This window comes from Rhineura floridana, chromosome 5, assembly GCF_030035675.1.
Source record: "Rhineura floridana isolate rRhiFlo1 chromosome 5, rRhiFlo1.hap2, whole genome shotgun sequence".
Classification (NCBI taxonomy): domain Eukaryota; kingdom Metazoa; phylum Chordata; class Lepidosauria; order Squamata; family Rhineuridae; genus Rhineura; species Rhineura floridana.
The window spans coordinates 161,042,629-161,067,150 of NC_084484.1; the positions used below are offsets into that span (position 1 = coordinate 161,042,629).

At 44.1% G+C, this 24,522-nt stretch overlaps 1 protein-coding gene across 2 annotated transcripts; it reads left to right on the forward strand.

Moving 5' to 3' along the window:
* Nucleotides 1-772: 772 nt before the first annotated feature.
* On the forward strand, nt 773-22,734 carry LOC133385988 (vitelline membrane outer layer protein 1-like). 2 transcript variants are annotated; one of them, XM_061629597.1, is made up of 5 exons: nt 773-859; nt 15,992-16,187; nt 16,786-16,866; nt 19,227-19,330; nt 22,401-22,734. In XM_061629597.1, the coding sequence occupies exons 2-5, from the start codon at nt 16,017-16,019 to the stop codon at nt 22,690-22,692; spliced, it is 648 nt and encodes a 215-aa protein (XP_061485581.1). In that variant the 5' UTR covers nt 773-859; nt 15,992-16,016; the 3' UTR covers nt 22,693-22,734. The 2 variants fall into 2 exon arrangements, with proteins under 2 accessions (XP_061485581.1, XP_061485582.1); XM_061629598.1 differs by lacking the exon at nt 16,786-16,866.
* Nucleotides 22,735-24,522: the final 1,788 nt, after the last annotated feature.

Consider the following 24,522-nt stretch of genomic DNA (forward strand, 5'->3'; position numbering starts at 1 on the left):
AAACACTTTAAAATGTGTTAAACAACTTTAAAAACATGTTAAAACAAAACATCTTTAAAAAAATCTTTTAAAAAACAACTTTAAAACATCTTTTAAAAAACAGCTATAATAACATCTATAAAAAGCAATTCCAGCACAGACGCAGACTGGGATAAGGTCTCTGTTTAAAGGCTTGTTGAAACAGGAAGGTCTTCAGTAGGCGCCAAAAAGATATGGTACCTGTGTTATATTCAAGGGGAGGGAATTCCAAAGAGTAGGTGCCATTACACCTAAGGTTCACTTCCTATGTTGTGCAGAATGGACCTCCTGATAAGATGATACCTGCAGGAAGCCCTCACCTGTAGAGTGCAGTGATTGACTGGGTATATAAGGCATAAGACAATCTTTCAGGTATCCTGGTCCCAAACTGCATAGGGCTTTGAACAGCAAAATCATAACCTTGAACTTGGCCTGGTAGCTAATAGTGGATCACTATAGCCAATGCCCACATTCCATAGCCCATCTAAGATTTTGGGTTTTGGAGAAGGTGTACGGAGAGAATGAAGATATTCTATTAAGAAAAAGAGTTATCTTGGATTTTAACTTTAAAAACAATGACCCCTAGTGGGTTAAATGAAGATTTTGAGCTTCTCCCCCTATTGTAAATTTTGAAAATTTCCTTTAGTCCCTCATTTGTTTCTTGCATCCAGGTGTTAGCTGTTCCTCATGCTACAGGGAACATTATTGTGTTCACCTGTACTTCGCTTTGGACTGCTTGTGTATATATACAGACAATCCAATTGCATTACTCATTGAGACATTTGACTTTGACACAGTACAGAAAGCGATTTGCTGGTCTTATAATCTTATAAGCCATTATGTGAGTATCAGATTGTCCTAAAGACTTATATGTACTATGTATGTGTGTATGATTTTATATGTGTGTAGAGTTAACTTGTCCCTTTTGTTTGATTTACCATAGCCCCTGATGAAAGCCTGCAGATAATAGGCTGAAACGCGTTGGGTTTTATCTATAATAAAAGTTCCTATTTTCCAGCATCTTGGTCTTTGACCCCTTTTTTGGTTTCTCTTTTGGATGCTAGCCACCCCCTGCTCTTTCCGGTAGCTAATAGGCAGCCATTGCAATTCTTTCAGCAGCAGAGTAACATGTTGGCGATACCCTGCCTCAGTGAGCAGTTGTGCCGCCTCATGTTGCACCAGCTGCAGCTTCCAGACCAACCTCAAGGGCAGCCTCACATAGATCACATTACAGTAATCCAGCCTGGAGGTTACCAGTGTATGGTCAATAGGGTTGCCAGATTCAGAGCCTGAGACTGATCCTGTATCTTTAGGAGAAGAGAAAGTCAGCCAATTGCAGGTGTTCTTGCAACACTGTAATGGGAAAAACTACAAGGTGGAATTCTCCCTTCCCCCTGCACAACTTTTAAAGATACAGAAGGCCTCTTGGAGGCCGGACCTGGCCCTTTCTTTAGACTGTGGAAATCAAACCATATATGTGGATCAAGAACCAATACTCGATGCAGCCCTCAAAATACGCTCATCCCGCATTAGATGGTCGCCTAATATAGACAACGACATAAAAGTTGCTTTAAATTCGGATAGATGTCTTGCTATCCGTGATTTTGTAGCTACAGCGCCCCTGGCAACAACTATATTTGGAGCCTTTCAACAACTGATCATGGCTTTGCAAAAGGACTTGCTTTATAAACCTAAGAGTAAGCCCCCTAATATTGCTGGTAAATCTAAAATATGGTTTGATTATGAATGCATGGCGTTAAGAAAGCAATTAATCGCAAAATACAAAGCTGATACAATTAATAATTCTCCGCTGCTACTCAGGGAACATCTTGAACTAAAGAAGTGATATAAACGCCTAATTACCTGGAAAAAGAGTCTTGCACAAAAAGAACATTGGCAATGTCTGCTAAAAGCCTCTAGGCTAAGGGACTCAACTACTTTCTGGAGGCTTGTTGCCAAGGGGTGGCCGAAGTTATATAGCAATCCGGACTGTTTTATCTCGGCAAATACCTGGGAGGCACATTTTAATAAAATATATGCGAGAGGTTACTTACAACAATACACATTTAAATTTGATGTAAAGGTCTTACCGAATGGCCACCAGTTACCTGCAAGGAAGTTTCTAACCTTATTGCCAAACTGAAACCTGGCAAAGCCCCAGGGGCTGATAATATACCCCCGGAGGTATTTAAATCTAATTTAGACTGGTGGGCCCCCATCTTAGCGGCCCTTTTCACATGTATAGATCACTCCATCTTAATTCCAGAATGTTGGGGTCTTGCTATAATCATCCCAATCTTCAAAAAAGGCTCAAGATTTGAGCCTTCTAATTATAGACCTATTAGCCTCTTAAGTATTGTTAGTAAATTGTATGCTAGCCACCTGTACGAGAAGCTGAAAGACTGGCTGGATCACATCTTAGCAGACGAACAGGCTGGTTTTAGAGCTGAACATTCCACCATGGACCATGGCCTTGTCCTGCAACACCTGATCGATAAGTATACAGCTAATCTTGGTGAAGCTCTCTACTCGGCTTTTATCGACTTCAGACTAGCCTTTGACTCGATATCTAGAGACAGACTATGGGAGAAACTCAAGGTGACTAACATTGATAAGCGCCTTTTATTACTAATTCACTGCTTATATGATAACACCTATTTGCGAGTAAGATGTAACAGTGCTGGACATTGATCTAACCCTATTCCCACCTTTTAGGAGGTTAAGCAGGGGTGTATTTTAGCCCCCTTATTGTTCAATTTTTACGTCAATTCTTTAGTTAATAGTCTGATACCGAGTTGCCAACACCCGCCCAGATTATCTAAGAGGCGTCTGTCAATACTTTTATATGCTGACAACATAGCTCTTCTATCTCTGTCGTGTACTGGGTTAAGGTGTTCCCTAAGGGCGCTTGCTGATTATTGTTTAACAGAAGGCCTGACAATTAACTATGATAAATCAAAAGTCCTAGTCTTTTCTAGCAAAAGGACAAAGCATAGTTGGCAGATAAACGAGCACCTAATCGAACAAGTAGCCTTCTTCAGATACTTAGGGATGACATTCCACTCATCGGGTTCGTGGCGACCGCAAGTAAGGATTGCCACTGCTAATGCGCAGAGAAGTGCGAAGGCGCTCCTCTCTTTTTACTTCACTAAAGGGGCACAATATGTTCCAGCAGCCATCCGCGTCTTTGTGACAAAAGTCATTCCTCAGCTACTGTATGGCGCATAGGTGTGTGCCTATGATAATTTTTGGAAATAATTCAGACTAAATTTTTACGATCTATACTAGCCGTCCCAAGCTGTGTTCCTAATTGCATCTTACAATTAGAAGCTGGGCTTCCTTCAATTGAATCTCGTATATGGATGTCTAGAATCAAACTATGGTTAAAAATGACATTTGCGCCCGTGGGTTTGGTTCCGAATACCCTATCCGATGCTTTCCAGTCTAAATGGGAAGTGTCGATAAACAGCAAATTATCAAGTTTAGGGCTTTCCATCCCTACGATCTTTAACATGGGCTATGCAAAAGCAAAAGATCATATCTTCCAGCGAATCCTGGACACTGATTTTCAGAACCACATGTCGATGGCAATGAATGCCAGATGTAACGCAAGGCCATTTATTCTTGCCCATTATTTAACATCGTTGACCATTCCCAAATTCAGAATAGCTTTTACACTGGCCAGGCTTAATACTCTTCCTTTGGCTCTCTTAAAGGGTAAATTTAAAAAAATTCCCTATAGTAAGAAGTTATGCTCATGTGATGAGGGGGCAATAGAATCGGTGGGTCATGTACTACTATATTGCTCATTCTATCGGAGGCTTCGAACTGTGTTAATTGTTCCAATCTTAAAAAACATTCCAGGCAGAAACGAATCTTTTTATGTCGATTATCTCCTATCTGACCAAACCCCACAGATATCAGCAAAGGTTGCCAGTTTCTGTGCGGTTGCTATGCGTTGCAGAAGAACTTTGTTAAACCTATAGCTAATTTGATGACGAGGATCCGATTTTAATGAGATCTTATGCTAAGTGTGCTGTGTTGTACTGAGTTATCTCTGTTTTTATCTTGTACACTTTTTATGCTGGTCTATGACTGTGATAATAAATGAATTGAATTGAACTATTTGTGCAAGTAATTAAAAATCCTGCATGTACACTTTTATTATAATCATAACTAAAATTGTTTACTATGTATGCCTACCAAGCTGTATCAAATTTATATCAAGTGAACTGTCATGGCTTTCCCTGAAGGGTTCTGTGAACTGCAGTTAGATGAAGGAACTGCACATCTCCTTCTGAGATCACTACGACGATGACAATGACTAGGGATGGGAAAGAATTTGCTAAAGAATGAAATTGGCACCAGAATCCCTGATAGTTTACATATTCACTGTCTTTGCAGACTGATCCTGAATGGTACAAGCTTCTGTGGCTTTTCCTGATACCAGATTATTTTTTAAAACCACATAGAATGTAATAATGGTATTGCATCTTTGCATCTTTGAAATGGATCAGCCTGTCTTTGCTGTGCTAACATGAAACTGACCAGCCTGTCTTTACTTTGCTAACTGGTAAAACTGATTAGCTGGCTCTTTGCTTTCTCCCATGGGGGGTGGGGGGACCCAATACAATTTGGGAGGAGGAGGCAAAGGGGGCAATTTGGTGGATGGGCAGGCACTGGGAAAGCTGCTTTCCTTTCCTAAAAGAGTGTTGGAAATAATGATAAAATATTATTTTTGGGAGAAAAAAATCAGAATGGTAAAAGCAGAAGATAACAGCAAACAAATGAACACGGAATGGAAACATCTGCCAGTTTGACAGAATGCATTTGAACCTGCATCAACAAATGTTATCCCTACTACTACTACTACTACTACTACTACTACTACTACTACTACACTCACACACACACACACACACAAAACTGGAGCTACAGTTGCCAGGATTAAACAAAGAGAGGGCCATCCCCTTCTCTCTCTCTCTCTCTCTCTCTCTCCCCCTTTTCCTAGCTGCCCAGTGGTCTGCCATGAGAGACCCACATCACTCTTGCTGGAGGTCTGAAGTGGTTGCCTGCAGGGCATGTGGAATTGAAGCTGGGGATTTGGCGAGGCCTTTTACCTTTCTGCTGGCCCGTTGCTGGGCCTCGCTGGGTTGGTCTCGCTCCTGCTCTTGCCTCGTTCTTGCTTCGGCTTGGGCTTCCTGCTGCTGCTGCTGCCGCCGCGGCGTGTGTGGGTCCTGCCTGCTTGCTGTTGCCAGTTAGAGTTGTTGGGCTGCTTCTGCTCCTGTCGCCTGTCCCGCTGGCTGTGGGGGTCCTGCCTGCCCGTTGTCGCTGTCGCTTGGTGTCGTCGTCATCTGTTGTCGCCTGTCGCTGCTGCGTTATTCCTGTGCCTGCTGTGTTCCCGTGTTGCTGCTGCTGCTGGTTTGTCGGTCGTTGCTGCGGCCGGGTAACGTCTGTCGCTTGCCGGGACCGCGACTGGCCGTTGCTGGGTGGTCCGCCCGCTCCTGTTTCTGTCGCCGCGGCAGATCAGGCCCTTGTTGCTGCCCCTGCTAGGAGCTTCACCCTGCATTGCAGCCTGTGCCCCGTGGCGGTGGCGGCTTTGTTCCTTGCTACTTCTGGCGTTTTTGCGGCTGTGTTTATGTTTTTCCATCATCGCCGCTGCGGTTGTTGCTTCCTGTTGGTGGCCTATGTCTTTTGTCACCACTGCCATCTGACTGTTTAGGAGAGATCTCGGAGCCTGCTCCTACGTGCACAGAGTGCGGGATTGCGTTGGTGTGTTGATCTGGTTGAGATGAATGGCTATCATAACCCGGTTCCTGTTTTAAATTGGTGTATGTATGGATGTATAGTTGTATGAATGTGTGAATGTGTATGGACTGAATTGTATTGATTTAGTTAATTAATTTAATTTGATGTAATTTAATTAGTTTAATTAATTAATTAATTGGTTTAATTACTTTATTTTAAATTAGTAAATACTGCTGCTATAGGGTACGGAGGCGGGTCTCCGGACTAATTTTATTAGGGTGGGTGGCCTGCTGATAAACAGATAGGGATTGAGGCATGTGCAAGCCGGAGAGGGAGGTGGGGGGCCAAGTTATAGGAAGTTTGGGCGGCAGACGCTGGAAGGGTGCTGCTAGCAGACCACGCCGGAATAGGGGAACACGGGACAGATGCATTATATCCATCCCATGTTCCGGGTCTGCTCAGAACCAGACGGAAACTGGGGGACACAAGGTTCCTACCGACCTTCGACTGCTGTTATGTAATGCCAGGTCTGTGGCTCAGAAAACCTCGCTCATCCATGATATGATCTTGGATGGGCGCGCAGACCTGGCATGTATTATGGAGACTTAGCTGGACGAAGCCTCTGCTCCAATTCTAGAGGCCATGTGTCCGCCAGGTTTCCGTTACGCACAGCAGCCGAGGGTGGGAAGGCGGGGACGGGGTGTGGCAGTCATCTATCGAGAGTCCTTGGTTTTTGCCAGACCTCCCCTCCATAGGACTCAATTTGTTGATTGTATGTACTGGAGGTTGGGCCCGAAGGGCAGTTTAGGGATCTTGCTGGTGTACCGCCCACCCGGCTGCACGGCAGATTCCCTGGCCAAGGTGCTGGAGGTGGTCTCGGCTGTACGGGCATTGTCCCCAGAGCTGTTAGTTCTGGGTGACTTTAACTTGCATGCCGAGGCCGCTCTCATAGGAGCCCCTCGGGATTTCCTGGAAACCATGGCTTCCTGGGAACTGTACCTAAGTAATACTGGGCCCACCCATGTAGCCGGTCATGCTCTCGACCTAGTATTTGTCCTGGGAGAGGAGAGAAGTGGTCTGAAGTTGGGAGTGATTCTTGCCACTCCTGTGTCATGGTCAGACCACTACCTGGTAAATATGGACTTCTCGTTGCCATGCCCCCTCCGCAGGGGTGAAGGACCTATTAAAATGGTCCGCCCCAGACGCCTGATGGATCCGGATGGATTCCTGACTGTGCTTGGGGAATTGGAACCTGCTGAAGGTCGCCTGGTCGAAACCCTGGTGAAGGAGTGGAACGTGGGGATCATCAGGGCATTAGACCGGGTGGCTCCGAAACGTCCTCTCCCCCTGAATAGAACTCAGCTAGCTCCATGGTATACACCGCGGTTGCGTAGTCTGAGACAGGAGGTGAGACAACTAGAGCGCCAGTGGCGGAAATCCCGCTCCGAAGATGTCCGGACCCAGGTTAGAGCAGCAGTAGCTGCCTACCAAGTGGCAATAAAGGTAGGAAAGAAGGCTTTCTTTGCTGCCTCTATTGCGTCTGCGGAGTGCTGTCCCAGGAGGCTGTTCCAGGTGGTCCGAAGCCTGGTTGGTCCAGTTGCTCAGGAACCCTTGGAACAGTCAAAGGCCTCCTGTGACTTATTAGTAAAACACTTCGCCGATAAAATCGAACACTTACGGAGCTCGATCCCGTGCGCCGTGGACACAGTGGATGAACCAGAGTTGGCCAGTTGCATGCCGGTAAATTGGGATCGGTTTCGGCTTCTCCCTTCTGAGCAAGTGGACAAGGTGCTTTCATCTGTGAAGCCAACCACTTGTCTTACTGATCCTTGCCCTTCGTGGCTCCTTGTGAGCTGCAGAGAGAAATTGGGCGAGGGGATCAAAGCGGTGGTAAACGCATCCTTGAAAGACGGTGTGATGCCATCAGCCTTCAAGGAGGCAATTGTAAAGCCCATCTTAAAGAAGCCCTCCTTGGATCCCCAAGTATTCGATAACTTCCGCCCAATTTCGAATCTACCATTTCTGGGCAAGGTCATTGAGCGAGTGGTGGCCAACCAGTTGTCAGCACACTTGGATGAAATGGATTATTTGGATCCATACCAATCGGGTTTCAGGACTGGTCACGGAACTGAAACAGCCTTGGTCGCTCTGGTAGATGATTTGAGGAGGGCATTAGATAGGGGAGAATCCACCTTTCTTGTCCTCCTCGATCTCTCAGCGGCTTTTGATACTGTCAACCACAGTATCCTTCTGCTTCGCCTGGAGGGATTGGGAATTGGAGGCACTGTATTACAGTGGTTCCATTCCTTTCTCTCCGACAGGTACCAACAGGTATCGTTGGGGGAGGAGGTATCAGACCCTTGGCCTCTCAATTGTGGTGTGCCACAGGGCTCTATCCTCTCTCCCATGCTATTTAACATCTATATGAAGCCGCTGGGGGCAATCATCAGGAGATTTGGGCTGCAGTGTCATCAATATGTGGATGACACTCAGCTCTATCTCTCATTTAAATCTTCACCAGAGTTGGCTGTGGAGACCTTGTCCAAGTGCCTGGAATCCGTGAGTGGATAGATGGAAAGGAACAAGCTGAAGTTGAACCCTGATAAGACCGAGGTACTACTTGTGGGGGACAAGAGAAGGTTGGGCGACATTGACCTGAAGTTCAATGGGGTGAGTCTACCCCTAAAGGACCAGGTCCGCAGCCTTGGGGTTGTGCTTGATTCCAGGCTGTCCATGGAGGCTCAGATTTCGGCAGTGAGCCGGGCAGCCTGGTACCAACTACACCTCATACGAAGGCTGCAACCCTACCTTCCTGTTCACCAGCTCCCACTAGTGGTACACGCCCTGGTCACCTCTCGTTTGGACTACTGTAATGCACTCTACGTGGGGTTACCCTTGAAAACGGTCCGGAAATTACAACTGATACAAAATGCGGCGGCTCGACTACTTACGAATAGTCGCCGCCGAGATCACATCACACCAGTGTTGTTCGACCTACACTGGCTACCAGTTGTTTTCCGAGCCCAATTCAAGGTGTTGGTATTGACCTTTAAATCCCTACACGGTTTCGGCCCAGTTTATCTCATGGAGCGCCTTCAACGCCACCAATTATGCCGCCCGACAAGATCGGCCACACAGGGCCTTCTCTCAATCCCGCCAACAAAAACAGCCAGATTGGCGGGTACTAGAGAGAGGGCATTCTCAGTGGCGGCCCCCACTCTTTGGAACTCCCTCCTACAAGATCTCCGGCACGCCTCTTCCCTAAATGTGTTTCGGAAAGCCTTAAAGACCTGGCTCTTTCAGCAGGCCTTCGGGGTATCCGGGGAGGGTTAATTGTTATAACTGTAATGCCTCCTGCCCAGTTTTAATATTGTTGCTGCAGATGTATTGTTTTTATATTGTATTATTATATTTTATCAATTGTATTCTAACAAATTTGTAAGTTGCCTAGAGTGGCCATCGGCCAGATAGGCGACGAAGAAATTAAATTTATTATTATTATTATTATTTAGGCTGAGGTGTCCGTGTGACTCTAGGGTAGTAGGTTGCCCAACCCTGTTCTAAAGCTAAGTGCATGATGCTGTCTCTGACACTGAAATGATGCCTTTGCCCTTTAGATCTCCATCCCCACTTCTCCCAGGCAAATGAAGTTGAGGGGGCACAGGACATTTGTAGCCTTTCATTTGCTCTGCTTGGTTATGGCGCAGCAGCAGAGCATGGAAGGTGCTGCTGCTCAGCAGAGACCACTCCCACATTTCATTGCCCTGTCCCTGACAACTGCCCTGCCCACATTCATATTTCATTGCTCAGCTTAAGAACTCTCTCATTCTGGTTGTAGAGAAATTGACAGCTGTGAAAAGGTAAGCAGAACTGCTTTGCTCCACTCTTAGGAGTTTGGTGGGGCTAGAGGGAGGAAAGGCAAGGATTGCAGTCTGACTAGAATTGTACAGGGCTGACTGATCGCCAGACTTGCCATGAAGCAGAGCCAGGGAAAAAACATCCAGCTACGCTTAGCAACATAGGAAACTGCCTTATACTGAAACAGATGTGCAACCACTGAGCAACGGCCCTTGCTCTAAGTATCGGGCCCTACTTTCTGTGAAAAGTGTTTCCTGCTTTTCAGGTCACTGAAGTTTTGAGGGTATTTAAATATATACCTTCTTTTAAGCATTTTTAAAAAAGAGTTGCTATTATGGCAGCATCCCCCAACCTGGTGCTCTCCAGCTATTCTAGATGATGACTCCCATCAGCCCTAGCCAGTGCAGCCCTTGTTTGCTGGGACTGATGGGAGTTGTAGTCCAGAACATCTGGAAAGGGCCATGGTGGGAAGACTAGTCTAAAGGGTAGTGTAAGGCTGTGCCTATTCCACGTGAAATGCTGTACCTCAGTGGTAGAGCATCTTTTTGCATGCAGAAGTCCCAGGTACAATCCCTGGCATCTCAAGGAAGGGCTGGGAAATTCCCCTGCCTGAAACCCTGGAAAGTGGCTGCCGGTCAGTGTAGGCAGTACTGAGCGAGATGGACCAGTGGTAGTTTCCTGTGTTCCTACAGTGAAGGCAATGCAGATCTGTATACCACTGATGTTAGAGGCATTTAGTCCATGCTGAAGAAAAAATATATGACGACTATTGTAGGGAGGACTTCAGAAGAAATATGTTTTCTCCCTCTGTCCCACCAATATCAGCCTTTAGTAAGCACGAGACCTACTGGTGTTTACAGAAGCTCACTGATGTCTTCCACGCTGCCCTGCCCTGCCCTCCAAATATAGCAAAACCAGAGAAAAGAGGCATGTGCAACGACACTTAAATGCTTCACTAAACTGAAGTGCTATCTGTTGTGACAAAGTGGACAACTATTTTTCAGACTGGTGCTGTGGAGCTGAGAGGACAATGGTGTGGGTTTGCTGCAATAAGTTTCAAGGTGCTGGGGGTGGGAGATTGGCTATAGGGTAGCTATTCCCTCTAGTAAGAGCGGTTGCCACAGAGCTGGTGGGAAAGTAGCTTGCTCTGATAAGAGCCAAGGTAGTGGACTTAGGGAAGGAGTAAGGAAAAGTCACCAGCTTCAGTTAGGGGCACAATCCAGAGGTATAAGGCTTTAGGTTGTGTATGCATTAGACTGAACAGAGGCACTTACTTTCTCTATAAGGCTTGCATGAAACAGTGTACACTTTTTGATTTGTACAGCTCAACTCTTGTGCACACTGACTGTATACTCATTGAATGTAATGTGTGACTGCCCAGTGAGGTGGGAAGGCAGATTGGCGAGAGAGACAGAGAAAAGGGATATTAAAACACCAAATGAATAGGTGATTTACCGCTTAGATTATTGATGCTCACTGCTGGTGTTTTCCTGTATGCTGAGTTGTATTTGATATGAGCATATGCCAAATAAACTGTGATGCCAGGAGCTGGTTGAATGGAGTCTTCTGGCAAATCTATCTAAACGTTACCCCTGTCTTCGCCCTGAAATTGTTTTTAAATTGTTTATTGTCATTTGAGCCATTTTTGGTTCATGCATATTTTAAGATAAATGACAGTCTAAGCTTCACACATCCACATGATATGGTTCTTCCCTCCTTATACTCTGAGATTCTTACTGTAGCAATTCCAAAAATAGCAGAAACACAGACATTTTTGCATATGATGGCCAAGTTGCCAAGACATAGGGAAGATGTTTTGGTAAGGGTGAAGAGTGGATGAGAAATGCATATTTTAGTTAGCTTAGATCAGGGGTTGCCAACATGGCATCCATGGGTTCAGTGGTGCCCTTGAAGTCTTTCTCTGGCATCCACAAAGCCTCTAACTCCCCACTCCCCCCACACTGCCCCATAGTCATGGTGTGGTGAGGGCAGTTACCCTTTTTTCCTTTGAAAAGTACATAGAGCTGAAGGAGGAAGTTGGAAGAGTGATGCTCTTTCCCACTTCCTCTTTTAGCTCTATGTACTTTTGGAGGATCAGATAAGTTCTACTATATTCAATTTTTACCCAGACCCCCGTTTTGTTTTGTTTTTAAACTTTTGGTAATAGGAGTAAAACCATTTGTTACTAGGGATGGGAAGATCTGGCAATTTTGGTTCTCTCAATTTCTCATTTTTCTAATCTTAAATTCATTTCTGCAGCAATCTGTCAATTAATTGATTAATTTAATTTTTAATTTAAAAATCCACATGAATCTACTTCATTTTGGTGTGAATGTCTTCTAGTAAACACATTTTTATATGCAGTTTTGACTAATGATCACATTTTGTCAAGTAATTTTCTCCTACTATAATGCATTTTGTATGCTATTTTCACTATATTCATTGATATGCACAATTTCCCCTAATATATGCATTTTTATAAACATTGGAGAATTGCATCGCAAAATTAAGTGTGAATTTTGAAAGATGGCTGTGTTTCCATTCCCAGATTGTTTCAGAAAGTGTGAATTTGGTAGATTCAGCTTTAAATTTCGGTGCAGCACTGTGGTAGATCTGAGGGCCGGGGAGGTGGGGTTGCTGTGGTCTATAGGAGTTCTTTCTCTCTCACCAAGCACCCTGTCCAGATGTCGACTGGTCTGGAATGTCTTCATATTGTGCTGGGCCAAGGAGACAGACTGGGAATACTGTTGGTGTACCGCCCACCTTGCTGCCCAACGGCTTCCCTAGCTGAGCTGACAGAGATAGTCTCGGAGGTATTGTTGAGGTCCCCCAGACTTGTCGTACTGGGGGATTTCAACATTCAACGTTCACGCCGAGACTGTCTTGTTTGGGGCGGCTCAGGACTTCATGGCCTCCATGACAACCATGGGGCTGTCTCAAATTGTTACTGGCCCGACGCATGTATCAGGACATACTCTTGATTTGATCTTCGCCACTGGTCATGGAGATGGTGATCTGAGGGTGGGGTATTTTTCATCTACTCCATTGTCATGGACAGATCACCGCTTGTTGAGTTTTAGACTCACAACAGCCCTTTCCCTCCGCAGAGGTGGGGGACCTATTAAGTTGGTCTGCTCCCGGAGGCTTATAGATCCTGTAGTTTTCCAGAGGGCTCTGGGGGTTTTTCTGGCTGATTGTACTGGCGCGCCTGTCGAGGCCCTGGTCGACCTGTGGAATACGGAGATGACCCGGGCCATTGACATGATTGCTCCCGCGCGCCCCCTTCGGTGCAGAACTCATACAGCACCGTGGTATACCCCGGAGCTGAGAGTGATGAAGCAAGAGAGAAGGAAGCTAGAGTGCAGGTGGAGGCGAACTCCTGACGGATGTAGTCATTCTTTGGTGAGTGCTTCCACTAAGTTGTATGTAAAAGCGGTCAGGGCGGCGAAAAAGTCTTATTTCGCTGCCACTATTAGATCATCTGTTTGCCGCCCAGCGGAGCTATTTAAGGTGGTACGAGGGCTTTTACATTCTGGCCCTCCTGATACTAAGGAAATATCGGAAGCCCGCTGCAACGAATTTGCGGAGTGTGATGTTCCTATATTAATGTATATATGGTAAGTGTTGGTTGTTTAGAAGATACATGGTAAGTGGAGTGAAAGAGGGGGAGTGAATGGGCAGTAGAATGCGAGATGATTGGCTGAGTGTTTAAAATGGCTGAATGTATAAAGGGAGGAGTGAGAGTGGAATCTGGGGGGAGAAGAGAACTGAGTGGGTTGCTTGGTGGGGTTTAGAGGGTTGTTTACCAGGAGGGAGGTGGAGTTCGGATTAGTATTGAGTAAAACCATATGCTTATGTGCCTTAAGAAGAAATCTTGTTAATCTTGTTAGCTTTGTTATCTGTAATAAATACTTAATTTGGTTTACCAACGGCCTGATCCTTGGCTGGGGTTTCACAGACCAGAAGGGAGGGTAAGGTAATGACCAAGGCTGAAGGGGAACTGTAACAAATGGTGGCAGCGGTGAAGAGAATAACAATACCAGTATTCAGAGTCTCTGGGAATACTAGTATTGGGACGTTACTGGTGGTTGCCTAGCAGGGGGATCTGTTGAGATCTGTGCTAGAGCGGGGAGAGAAACCATAAGAGAGAGCGGTCCGGACTGGTGGAGTCCCTGGTGGTGTTTAGTGACAGGCAGTAACCACGAGCAGGTAGGAACCTGACAGGGAGACCCAGGGAAGGACGCCTCACACGGAGCACTTCCAAGATAAGATTGACTGCATCCGTCGGGACGTGGACTCTGATATTATGACAGTTGAATCCATTGAGGTGTCCAGAGCGCAGCCTTGTCCTTTAATATTGGATGAGTTTCAGCTGGTGCAGCTTGAGGAAGTGGACAAGGTACTTGGAATGGTGCGGGCGACCACGTCTGCTCTGGACCCTTGCCCATCTTGGCTAGTGAAGGCTGGCAGGGCTGTAACCACCGGCTGGGCCAAAGAGGTGATAAATGCCTCCTTGAGAGAGGGAGTAGTCCCTGGTAGTCTTAAGGAGGCAGTAGTGAGACCTCTTTTAAAGAAACTCTCTTTGGACCCAGATGTTTTGAATAACTATAGACTGGTGGCGAATGTCCCTTTTTTGGGCAAGGTTTTGGAGCGGGTCATCGCCACCCAGCTCCAGGCGCTTTTGGATGAAACCGATTATCTGGATCCGTTTCAATCCGGTTTTAGGCCTGGTTTTGGCACTGAAACAGCCTTGGTCGCCCTGTATGATGACCTCTGTCGGGAGAGGGACAGGGGGAGTGTGACCCTGTTGATTCTCCTTGATCTCTCAGCGGCGTTTGATACCATCGACCATGGTATCCTTCTGGGGAGGCTCGCGGAGTTGGGAGTTGGGGGCACTGCTTGGCAGTGGCTCTGCTCCTACTTAGCGGATCGTCGCCAGAAGGTAGTGCTTGGGGAACTTTGCTCGATACCCTGGACTCTCCATTGTGGAGTCCCTCAGGGGTCAGTTTTGTCCCCCATGCTTTTTAACATCTACATGCAGCCTCTGGGTGCGGTCATCAGGAGTTTTGGAGTGCGCTGCCATCAGTACGCTGATGACACGCAGCTCTACTTCTCCTTTTCACCTTCTTCAGGTGAGGCTGTCGATGTGCTAAACTGTTGCCTGACCGCGATAATGGACTGGATGAGAGCTAATAAACTGAAACTCAATCCAGACAAGACCGAGACACTGTTGGTGAACTCTTTTTCTGCCCAGATGGTGGATGTTCGACCTGTTCTAGATGGGGTTACACTCCCCTTGAAGGAACAGGTTCGTAGTTTGGGCGTCCTTTTTGACCCTTCCTTGTCGCTTGAGGCTCAAGTGGCCTCGGTGGCACGGAATGCGTTTTACCATCTTCGCTTAGTCGCCCAACTACGCCCCTATCTGGACAGTGACGATCTCGCCTCAGTTGTTCATGCTCTGGTAACCTCTAGATTGGATTACTGTAATGCGCTCTACGTAGGGCTGCCCTTGAAGACAGTTCGGAAACTACAGCTAGTGCAAAACGCAGCAGCCAGGCTGCTGACGAGGACCAATCGGTCCACGCATATAACACCTGTCCTGGCCCGTTTGCACTGGCTACCTGTTTGTTTCCGAGCCAGATTAAAGGTGTTGGTTTTGACCTATAAAGCCTTACACGGTGTGGGACCGCAGTACTTTGTGGAACACCTCTCCTGCTATGAACCTACCCATTCACTTCATTCAGTATCTAAGGCCCTCCTCCGGGTACCAACTCATCAAGATGCCCGGAGGATTACTACTAGATCTAGGGCCTTTTCTGTGGTGGCCCCCGAATTGTGGAACAGCTTACCAGAGGAGATACGCCTGGCGCCTACGGTATTTTCTTTTAGGCGCCAGGTTAAAACCTGGCTATACTCCCAGGCATTTTAATGTTTAATGTTAATGTTTAATGTTTATGTGAATGTTTTAAATTCTCCTGTTATTTGAAATGGATTTTATTGTAACATTGTATTTTAACTCTGTTTTGTACACCGCCCAGAGAGCTACTAGCTATGGGCGGTTTAAAAATGAAATAAAAAAAAAAAGCAAACTGAATTGAATTTCTTCCCCACTGTTCAGCAATTCCTGCCATCCACTACTATTGCTCTACCTTTCTCTTTGAGGAATTGATCTAGCCTAATTTCCAAGCAACTCTGAGTTGTTTACAGAAATCAAAAACTAGTCAGAAAAGCCATCAATCAATTTTATTACATCAACCAAGAGTAATCATACTTCCTTCCGGGGGAAATGCATGATTTAGGAAGAGACAACCAAAACGTCTAGAGCATCAGTTCTCAAGACTGTTATTCTTCCTCTACATTTTTGCAGCTAGATCAAGAGCAAATCAACTTCCATGGATTTCTCTGTCAACGCCGTGATCTTCCTATTTCTCTCCTACCACCTCTGTGATGCAGGAACCCGGAGCTATAATTCAGTCCTCACAGTGCCCAATGGAGGGAAGTGGGGTACTTGGGGAGAAACTGAATTATGTCCAACGGGACATACAAATGGATTCTCACTGAAGGTAAATGCCTACCTATACCCTCCTTTTCAGACACCCTGAAGCTAAGGAGTGGTCACAATAGTCCCCCACAAGTTTCTTCCCATTTTTTTTTATCATCCCATCAAAAAGTGAGGAAACAATAATTCATGGCTCTTAAAGAATTGGAAAAGGTGCTGGAATGAATGGATAGGCTTGGAAAGTCACGCAGAAGATGTCAGCCAAAGTATCCAGAGAAACAGTGTGGTGGGAGATCATATAAAGATTATGATTGTGGATCAGATTCTAGTTTGTTGCAGTTCTTTATCACAGAATGTTACATATTTGTCACTCCTCCCCAGGCAGAATTCAGTGTGTTTCATATATCCATAAGGAATCAAAGTTACATAACAAGTTGCATCAAAAGCAATGTTGCTTGTGTTATTTCTGATCAATTCAAAGAAACCTTAACATTACAGCACAGTTTTAAGGTTTCTTTGAATCGATCAGAAAAAAACACAAGAAACATTGCTTTTGATGCAGCTTAGAATAGCTTTATTGAAACTATATAGGGGTGTAACTGCAGTCATGTAGAGTGTATTTCAACAATAAATAATAGTCATCTTCTATTTGGTTTCTGTAGGTGGGCATCAACGTTTCTGAGGACACCTATGTTAATAATACGCCATGTATGAACAAATATGTTATATGTTCTATGAATAAGGTGAACCTGTATTGTGTTTTGTTTGTATTCTTTCTATTTCCAAATATATTTGAATCATGCTCCTGCAGCTCAGTGGAGACATAATGCTCCAATCCTGACCCATGGTTAATAGGCCATGGGATGACACACTCACAACCCCCAATGGCCTTAACCCAAAGTTTAGAGTTACATCTTCATTGGCCTTAACACTAACCTAATTTCTTCTTACCTATGAAATAAACTTCATTGATTAGCAAGTATAACCACTTAATTACTCTACTATTCTATGGGTATGCTTTCACTTGGATTCTTGCACTGAGCGAGGGGTTGGACTCAATGGCCTTATAGCACCCTTCCAACCCTACTGTTCTGTGATCCCACCAAGCCTTTTCAATCCCAAAAAGCTTTCCTTTATGTAAGTGCTTACTAAGTTCCATTGCTATACAATGATGTTACATTTGTTTTCGTTGGATTATTCATTTCTTTTGTTGGGCAATAGGCATTAATTTCAATTTTATTATTTAATTAATTAATTTAATTTATTTGACCTTTCTTTGCAAATTTCTACACCTTGTAATGTTTCTCCATAGTGTGTGCAACAAGGTGCCATGTGTGCGTGTATGTGTGCTTTTGTGTGGAGTTCCTTAATATCCATTTACACTTACTGTGTAGTAGTATTTGCAGAAAATAACATACAGTATAAGGAGTACCTGATCTCAGATGAACATGAAAGATGCAACCTGGTTGCTAGGAAAAAAGGAAGGCCAAGCTATGGAGATTTCAAGGACTTGAAAATGAGACAGAAGCAGGAAAAGTGCACTAAAGGGAAGAAGAAAACAACCGCTTTTAAGGACCCTCTTCCTTGGTGTCCAAAGCACTTACTGATCAATCACAGCTCTGACTTCACTCAGTGTCTAAAAATACCGAAAGGCGAGAGCAGTCAGGCTTGCTCACCTCACATACATAGTTTAGAATAGTACCTGCACATTTTGCTTCATAACTTTCTTTCTAGGAGGACTAGACTCTTCCTTTTCTTTTTAAATTAAAGCTCAGAATCAGGGTCCCCTGCTGACTGTGGGCCCAGTATCATCAGTACCCCCTGTACCCGCCTCTTGGTGGTCCTGTTGAGCACTATTTATTGATTTCACACGAGGGTCCTTTAGGGCATCTGCACCCTTGCTTTACCACAATAACCTTGGAACAGAGTTAAAAGGTGACCCTTAGTGCTCTATTTTATCCAGTAATGCTCATCCTTATAACTAAGGTCCTTCTGCTATGTTTACTGACAAGTCAGTCCAGTTCAGCAAAGGTCTCTTGCAATCTTAATTAAGTATCCTACTCACAATTTCTGCACTTTTATTGTATTCTATTGAACATGGAAGTAACATTACTGATGAATATCAAGATATGTGCTGGTTTATTTCCCACTCTTTATTGTCCCAAGGTCAGTTTGTCATCCTGTTGGGAGTGGGAGAAAGCTTTAATCACTTATTTCCTTTTGTATTTTTTTCTTTGGACTTTATATTATAGTGAAAAGTGGTATTTTGCTTCTTCTTTTTAAAAAGAGAGATAGAGAAGAGTGCCATGCTCACTAGGAAGCAACAGAAGTAAAGAAACCACAAGCAGGACACTTTTGATTAAAGACATAGTCGCTCTAAAAAGTCTCGTCATCACTTTGTCAGTCGACACTGGACAGGCTTAGAGTGAATTGCATGTTATATAAAAGAAAACCAACATAAATCAGGCCTGGAAAAAATGGGAAAACAATACAGAAAAAAATGGAGTGCAATGGCTGGCAAAATGTGGCCAGTGGAAAAAAGTGAGTAAAAAAATAATCAGAAATTACAGACTAAACTGTTAGTGTGGAAGCAACCTGAGTCACTTCTGGTGCCTCATTGCAGAATTCAAGCCTCACAAACTGGAGGAAACCTGTCATAGAATACCAAGACATAGGAGTAAGGAGGAAGAATAGAGGTGCCTTGGCCAGTCAATAGTAAGACTGAATTTCTTCTATTAAGTTTGGTTACCTGAGTCCCATTGAAGTGATTGGATAGAAAAGATACTGTCTTTTGATGCAGCTGGGAATGTAAACCCCCATCCATCCATGACCAGTAATACTTGTACACAAGTAGGTATAGAATCATAGAATCGTAGAGTTGAAAAGGTCATTGAGTCCAACCCCGTGCTCAGTGCAGGAATCCAAATATATATAACTATAAGTAAGCACATAAGTAAATAAAGCTAACACTGCTTATTCCGGTTGCAAGCCAGAGTGCATGGAACATTCTGATAGCGAACACTTGCTTTACCCATACATAAATGTCGGCAGTTTTAGAGTCCTAGCTTGCAATGATAGCTTTATTACAGTTTCCCTTCACCAGGTACAGGCAAAACAAGGTAGTGCACCGTGGCAGGATGATACGTCTCTGAATGGCATCCGTCTCCACTGCTCCAATGGTGAAGTAGTGCAGTCTGCAGTTGGGCCGTGAGTATCTTTTCAGTTTCTCTCTGTCTTTGACTTTGCCGCTTGGAAGGGGATGGTGAGGAGCTGGCTGAAATCTTTTAGGTTCCCTTAAGTAAGCATGAAGAAAGGATAATGTCAGAGTCTATTGGTCTCATTCTTAGCTCTCAGAGTCTTAGGAGACCAACTCTAGGTGGTTCCAGGTTTCCATCAGAATGTCATAGGAACCCAAGCCCCATGCAACAAAGAGGAAAGAGATACCAACGATATAGCTTAAATGTGGCCCTCCAAGCCTCTGTCTGGCCCTAGAGACTCTCACCAGGCCATACCCCTCAACAGCCCTCCAAACGGAGGTCTTTGGTTCCTCTGGATTCAAAGCCACCTGCACCCAACTCCTGATCATCCACTTCTTCCAACAGAGTGATGGACCTTTCTGCCACTGCAACAAGGAATCCACTGGTGGCAGATCGCCTTTTCTGCCTGCAACATCCTCCACTTCTCCATATGCGGAGAGAGAGTTCCATAAAAGTTTAGGGTTGATCCCAGGAGCTTAGGATAGCTCTCAAGATCAAATCAATATGCTAAATAATAAGGGTGAAGAACCTCCAATCTGCAGGAGAAATTTGGATCAGCAGAGGACTCAGTTTGGCCCACAAGGCTGTTCCTTTCAAACCATGACCACCTACCTCAAACCAGGGGTCATATGTGACATCAGGTGTGGGGAGGAGGTACCAACACAGCTACAAAGGAATAATCAGGAACTTAGAGTGAGCTCCCGGTTGCTTCTTTGCTGGGGCATGGTGCACTCCCATCTTGCTCCAACAGCATAAAGTGAAACTCCTGCTATAATGGAAGGCCTCCAGTTTAGCAGTGGTTTCAATGCATATGCCTTCATGCCCCATGAGCACCTAAAGGTTTTCTTTGAAAACACCGCTAAGTCGGAGCTTTCCTGCATGAACCTTGATGCTCAATGAAGACATTTTAATATCTTATAAATCTGAGAGCTACCAGTTCCAATTCAAGTTTAGCCAGGAGGACAATGGTGATGCCCTTCCAGTATCTAATCTCACAACGATCCTGTGAGGTAGGCTGTGGGGAGAGATAGTGACAGCAGCCATGTATCCCTGTAAGATGCATGCAATGTGTTTAACTAGTCACATCATCAAGCCACATCCCACAACCATGCATGTATCCTGCACTGCAAAACCCCATCCCACCACATGCTGTAAGCCACAAACATCCTGCCCCAGAGAAGCACTACCCAATACTAAACCTTTGCACTCCTCCCACACTGCCCTACAGTGAACCTCATCCCATATTGAAACCCCTTCCAAACACTTCACCCCATTATCTTAATGCTTTGACATTAATATCAATTGAGTATGGCATTTTGAAATGGATTAATTTCATTAATATACTTGATGAGTCTGCAAGACTAATAACCAGAAGAAAATTGCAGGCATAATAAAGTATGAAGTGTATAATATAAAAATGTTTTTAAAGAAGACTGTTTAAACATGTATTTTTATCACCAATAAAATTAGTACATTCATTGTATTTTCTTAAAAGGGTGTTCACAAGAGGTTTAAACTTCATACAGGGACTAAATGTACAACTGAGACATCCCTGCTGTTTATTGGACAATAGAACAGCCATCATTAATTTAGCAGTTGCTTACCAAGGAGTAGATCCAACCACAACTAAAAAAAATTAAAAAGTTGTCTTCCAAGATCCACACATTTCAACTCTTCTTCCATGAAAGGCCGTTCTATTTTATTGAATGCCTTCTTCTGGGTCAACAAAGAAACACAATTTCTTTCTATTAGTTAATTCTATTATATTAAGAATGTTCTATAGAAACATTTCTATATGGAATCAAGATTGATTCCTAATATGTTCTTTCTAATATATCAGCCAAAATAGATGTTAAAATCTTAAGGTCAATGTTTACAAGATATACTGATCAATACTAGCCAATCAATGATAAGCCCTTACAGTAGGGCCCCGCTTTACAGTGCTTCACTTTACAGCGATTCGCTAATACAGTGGTCTCAATTAGATGCAATTAGACTAAAGCCCCACTCATATGGCGCTTGTTCCGCTTTTATGGTGGTTTTCGGGCATCGCGCACCATTCTGTTCAATGGGTTCCGCTTTACAGTGGTTTTCGCTTTACAGCGGGGGTCCAGAACGTAACCCACTGTATGAGTGGGGCCCTACTGTATTTGGAATCATATAAAGGGTTCTGAATCCTCTTTTTCTTAAGCTATTATTCAGAAAGTTGCTGGAAACTGCAGGAAGGGAGAATGCTGTAGCACTTGGGTCCTGCATGTGTACTTCCCATGGGCATCTGGTTGGCCACTGTGAGAGCAGGATGCTGGACTAGATGGACCACTGGCCTGATCCAGCAAGCTCTTCTTATGTTCTTATGTACTTCTACTTTAGAGGCTAACTGATTTTTAAGTGCCTTGTAAATTCTTCTCCAAGGCTATCTATATCTGGAGCTGTATTAATTTTTAAATGATAAATTGCCATTAAAAAATCACTGTTAATAATAGCCTGGTTTATATTCCAGGCCTACTTTGGGAATAGACACCCTTTCTAAGAACATTTTTATGGAGTTCTCCTCAGGAAGAGTAAATAACTCCTTATCACAGTTAAACCATTCTATTCAAACTAGTCTTCTTAATATTGAACCCAGCTAGTGAGTGCAAACATCATTGGAAACAAAATGGCCATTGGGACACAAGACGAAGGTATAAATAGGTTCAGGGAAACTCTGAGGTTTGCAGAAGTACAAAATATACTTTTTAAAAACCTAAGGAGGCAACTTCAAAATACCTCCAGCCCAATGAGGTTGTGTGTTTGTGCAAAACAGAGTGGGGAGGGGGTATATGATGTGTGTGTGTGTGTGTGTGTGTGAGAGAGAGAGAGAGAGTGAGTGAGTAAATGAGTGAGTGAGTGAGAGAGAGCTAATGAGAGTGAGTGAGTGCAGGTATATGAATTGATCTCATTGTGAGAAAGCAAATCATTCTCTCTAGTTTGGTGTCATTTCTCCAGAGAGACAGACCTTACTGCATTGTCTTCTTTTGTAGATGGGGAGATTGGACGGAGATTGAGAAATGTCCGAAAGGCATGCTGGTTTCCTTCTCTCTCAGTGTGGAAGAATCACAAGGGCTGGGTGATGATACAGCAGCCAACAATATCCAGTTCAGCTGTGAAGATGGGACTGGGCTGAAGGGCAACTCGTATGAATGGGGTACCTTTGGCCCATGGAGCAAACGCTGCCCTGGTGGTATGTGTGGGATCCAGACAAAGGTGGAGGGTGATCAGGGTAAGGGCGATGACACAGCACTCAATGATGTTAAGTTCTTCTGCTGTGACTGAATCATCAGCATTTCATCCGGCTACAGTACAGCTGCCGGTGTCCTAATGGTTTATGGACATGAAACTTAACAAAAATTAAATCTTTTTTAAAAAATTGTGCCTGTTATTCTTTTTTTAATCTCACTTCTATTTTTTTCAGGACAGGAGGCCAATAATGGGTGGAAATTCTGCCTTTTACTCTCAAAGAGCAGCCAGAGTCTTATCCCAGTCTTAGCATACTGACCCCTCTCAGCTAAGCTGAGAGATAAGCTTCTGCCTGCTGTTTGAGATTAAAAAGGCAGCATGTCCACTCATTATTTCCACCCACTCTGAGGGTTGAGGTAGATGTGGATGGAAATACTGCATTTTATTTTTAAAGAGCAGGCAGCACTTATTTTATCTCCAGTCTTTGTGCTATGAGGCCACAGCGCTAAGATTGAAGACAAGCCTCTGTTTGCTCTTTAAGAATTTCTGGAAATGCTGTCTTTTATTCTCAAAGGTCAGGGAGAAGGATTTCTGGCTCCCTGTACATGTGTCTGCCTGCTGATTTTATTTATTATTTATTTTATATTTCTATATATTTATTTAGATTTTTGCTTTGTCTTTTCCCACACTGACATTTGCCCACCTACTTCTGCCTTTGGCTGCATCTACCTTTGGAAGATTGGCCACATTCAAATCCATCCTTCTGTCTGAAATAGGTTTCTCACCCCGCCATATATGGACTGATGAATGCATGTGGAGGCATTATGCTGTTTTCTTCTGAGTCCCGGGCAGAGCGGTCAAAACCATGATTCACAGTTACATCTAAAGCCCCGATGGCTCAGGTGGCCAGAGGGGAAGGGGCCCCAGTTTTTTTTTCTTTTATATGCCACGCTAGCTCTGGACTGGTTTAGCTGAGGGGCCCGATTGACACAATCTTGGCAGAATGGAGCAGATTTGGATTTAGTCAATCGATGCTGACTCTGTTCCACCCCCATCTCATCTCATAACACTCTGCTGTATCCTAACTCCTTCAAGTAGCAGAGATCAGGAGTTAGGATGCTGTCTCATTTGTGATGCCTCTTGAGAGCTGACCTAGCTCCATCTCTGGAATTTTCCAGGTAGAGCAGGAATAAAAAATGTCAATTTTAAATTCAGAAGTTTACATTTTGGTCTTGGATCTGAGTGTATTCATTTGGGTTTACTCACAGACCCAAGCACCCTTCACATAACTTCATCATGTGAAACTGCCTTCTAAAATGTTAAATCCAGATACCTCCCCAAAAAACAATTAAACTAATTTAAAAACTGAACTTCCAAAAAGCTTACTTGCATGGAAGGTTTTTTTAAAATTTAATAACAGCAAATTATGAATCTCCAGATATAAAATCAATTTGAGAACTTCCAATTGTGAGGTTGTTAAATAATAGAATTTTGGATAATGCATTATTTAAAACTTGGTTTTGGTTTTATCCCATCTGAGAAACATATGTAACATGTATTTTGCAAGGATTATTCTTGACATTTTCTTTTACTTAACAAGCAGCCAGCCAGCCCCCCAACTTTTAGTAAGTGAAAGAGAACAGGAAGAGGAAGACAGGCAGGAAGGGAAAACAAAAGCGGAAAAAGAAAGAGAAAATAAGGTTAGGAAAGTGAGAAGTAAGGAAGTAAGGGGACAAGAAAAATTGAGGTGCCTTAAAAAAAATAGGAGAAATGAAATTATCTGCCTCCCCTCAGTCTATAGTTGGGTGGTGAGACTCTTTTTCTCCACATAAAAATATAACCGAGGGCTGAGCCCTGCTCCCCGGATTATGATTATGAACACTAGGATTTGCCCTCTGACAAAATTGGTATTGAGGGGAACCCCCG

Excerpts from the sequence above, each read along its gene's own strand:
- LOC133385988 (XM_061629597.1), top strand. The coding sequence starts at position 16,017 with ATGGATTTCTCTGTCAACGCCGTGATCTTCCTATTTCTCTCCTACCAC. Across the intron at positions 16,188-16,785 it reads CAAATGGATTCTCACTGAAG|GTGGGCATCAACGTTTCTGA; the intron begins GTAAATGCCTAC and ends TGGTTTCTGTAG. Across the intron at positions 19,331-22,400 it reads GTGCAGTCTGCAGTTGGGCC|ATGGGGAGATTGGACGGAGA; the intron begins GTGAGTATCTTT and ends CTTCTTTTGTAG.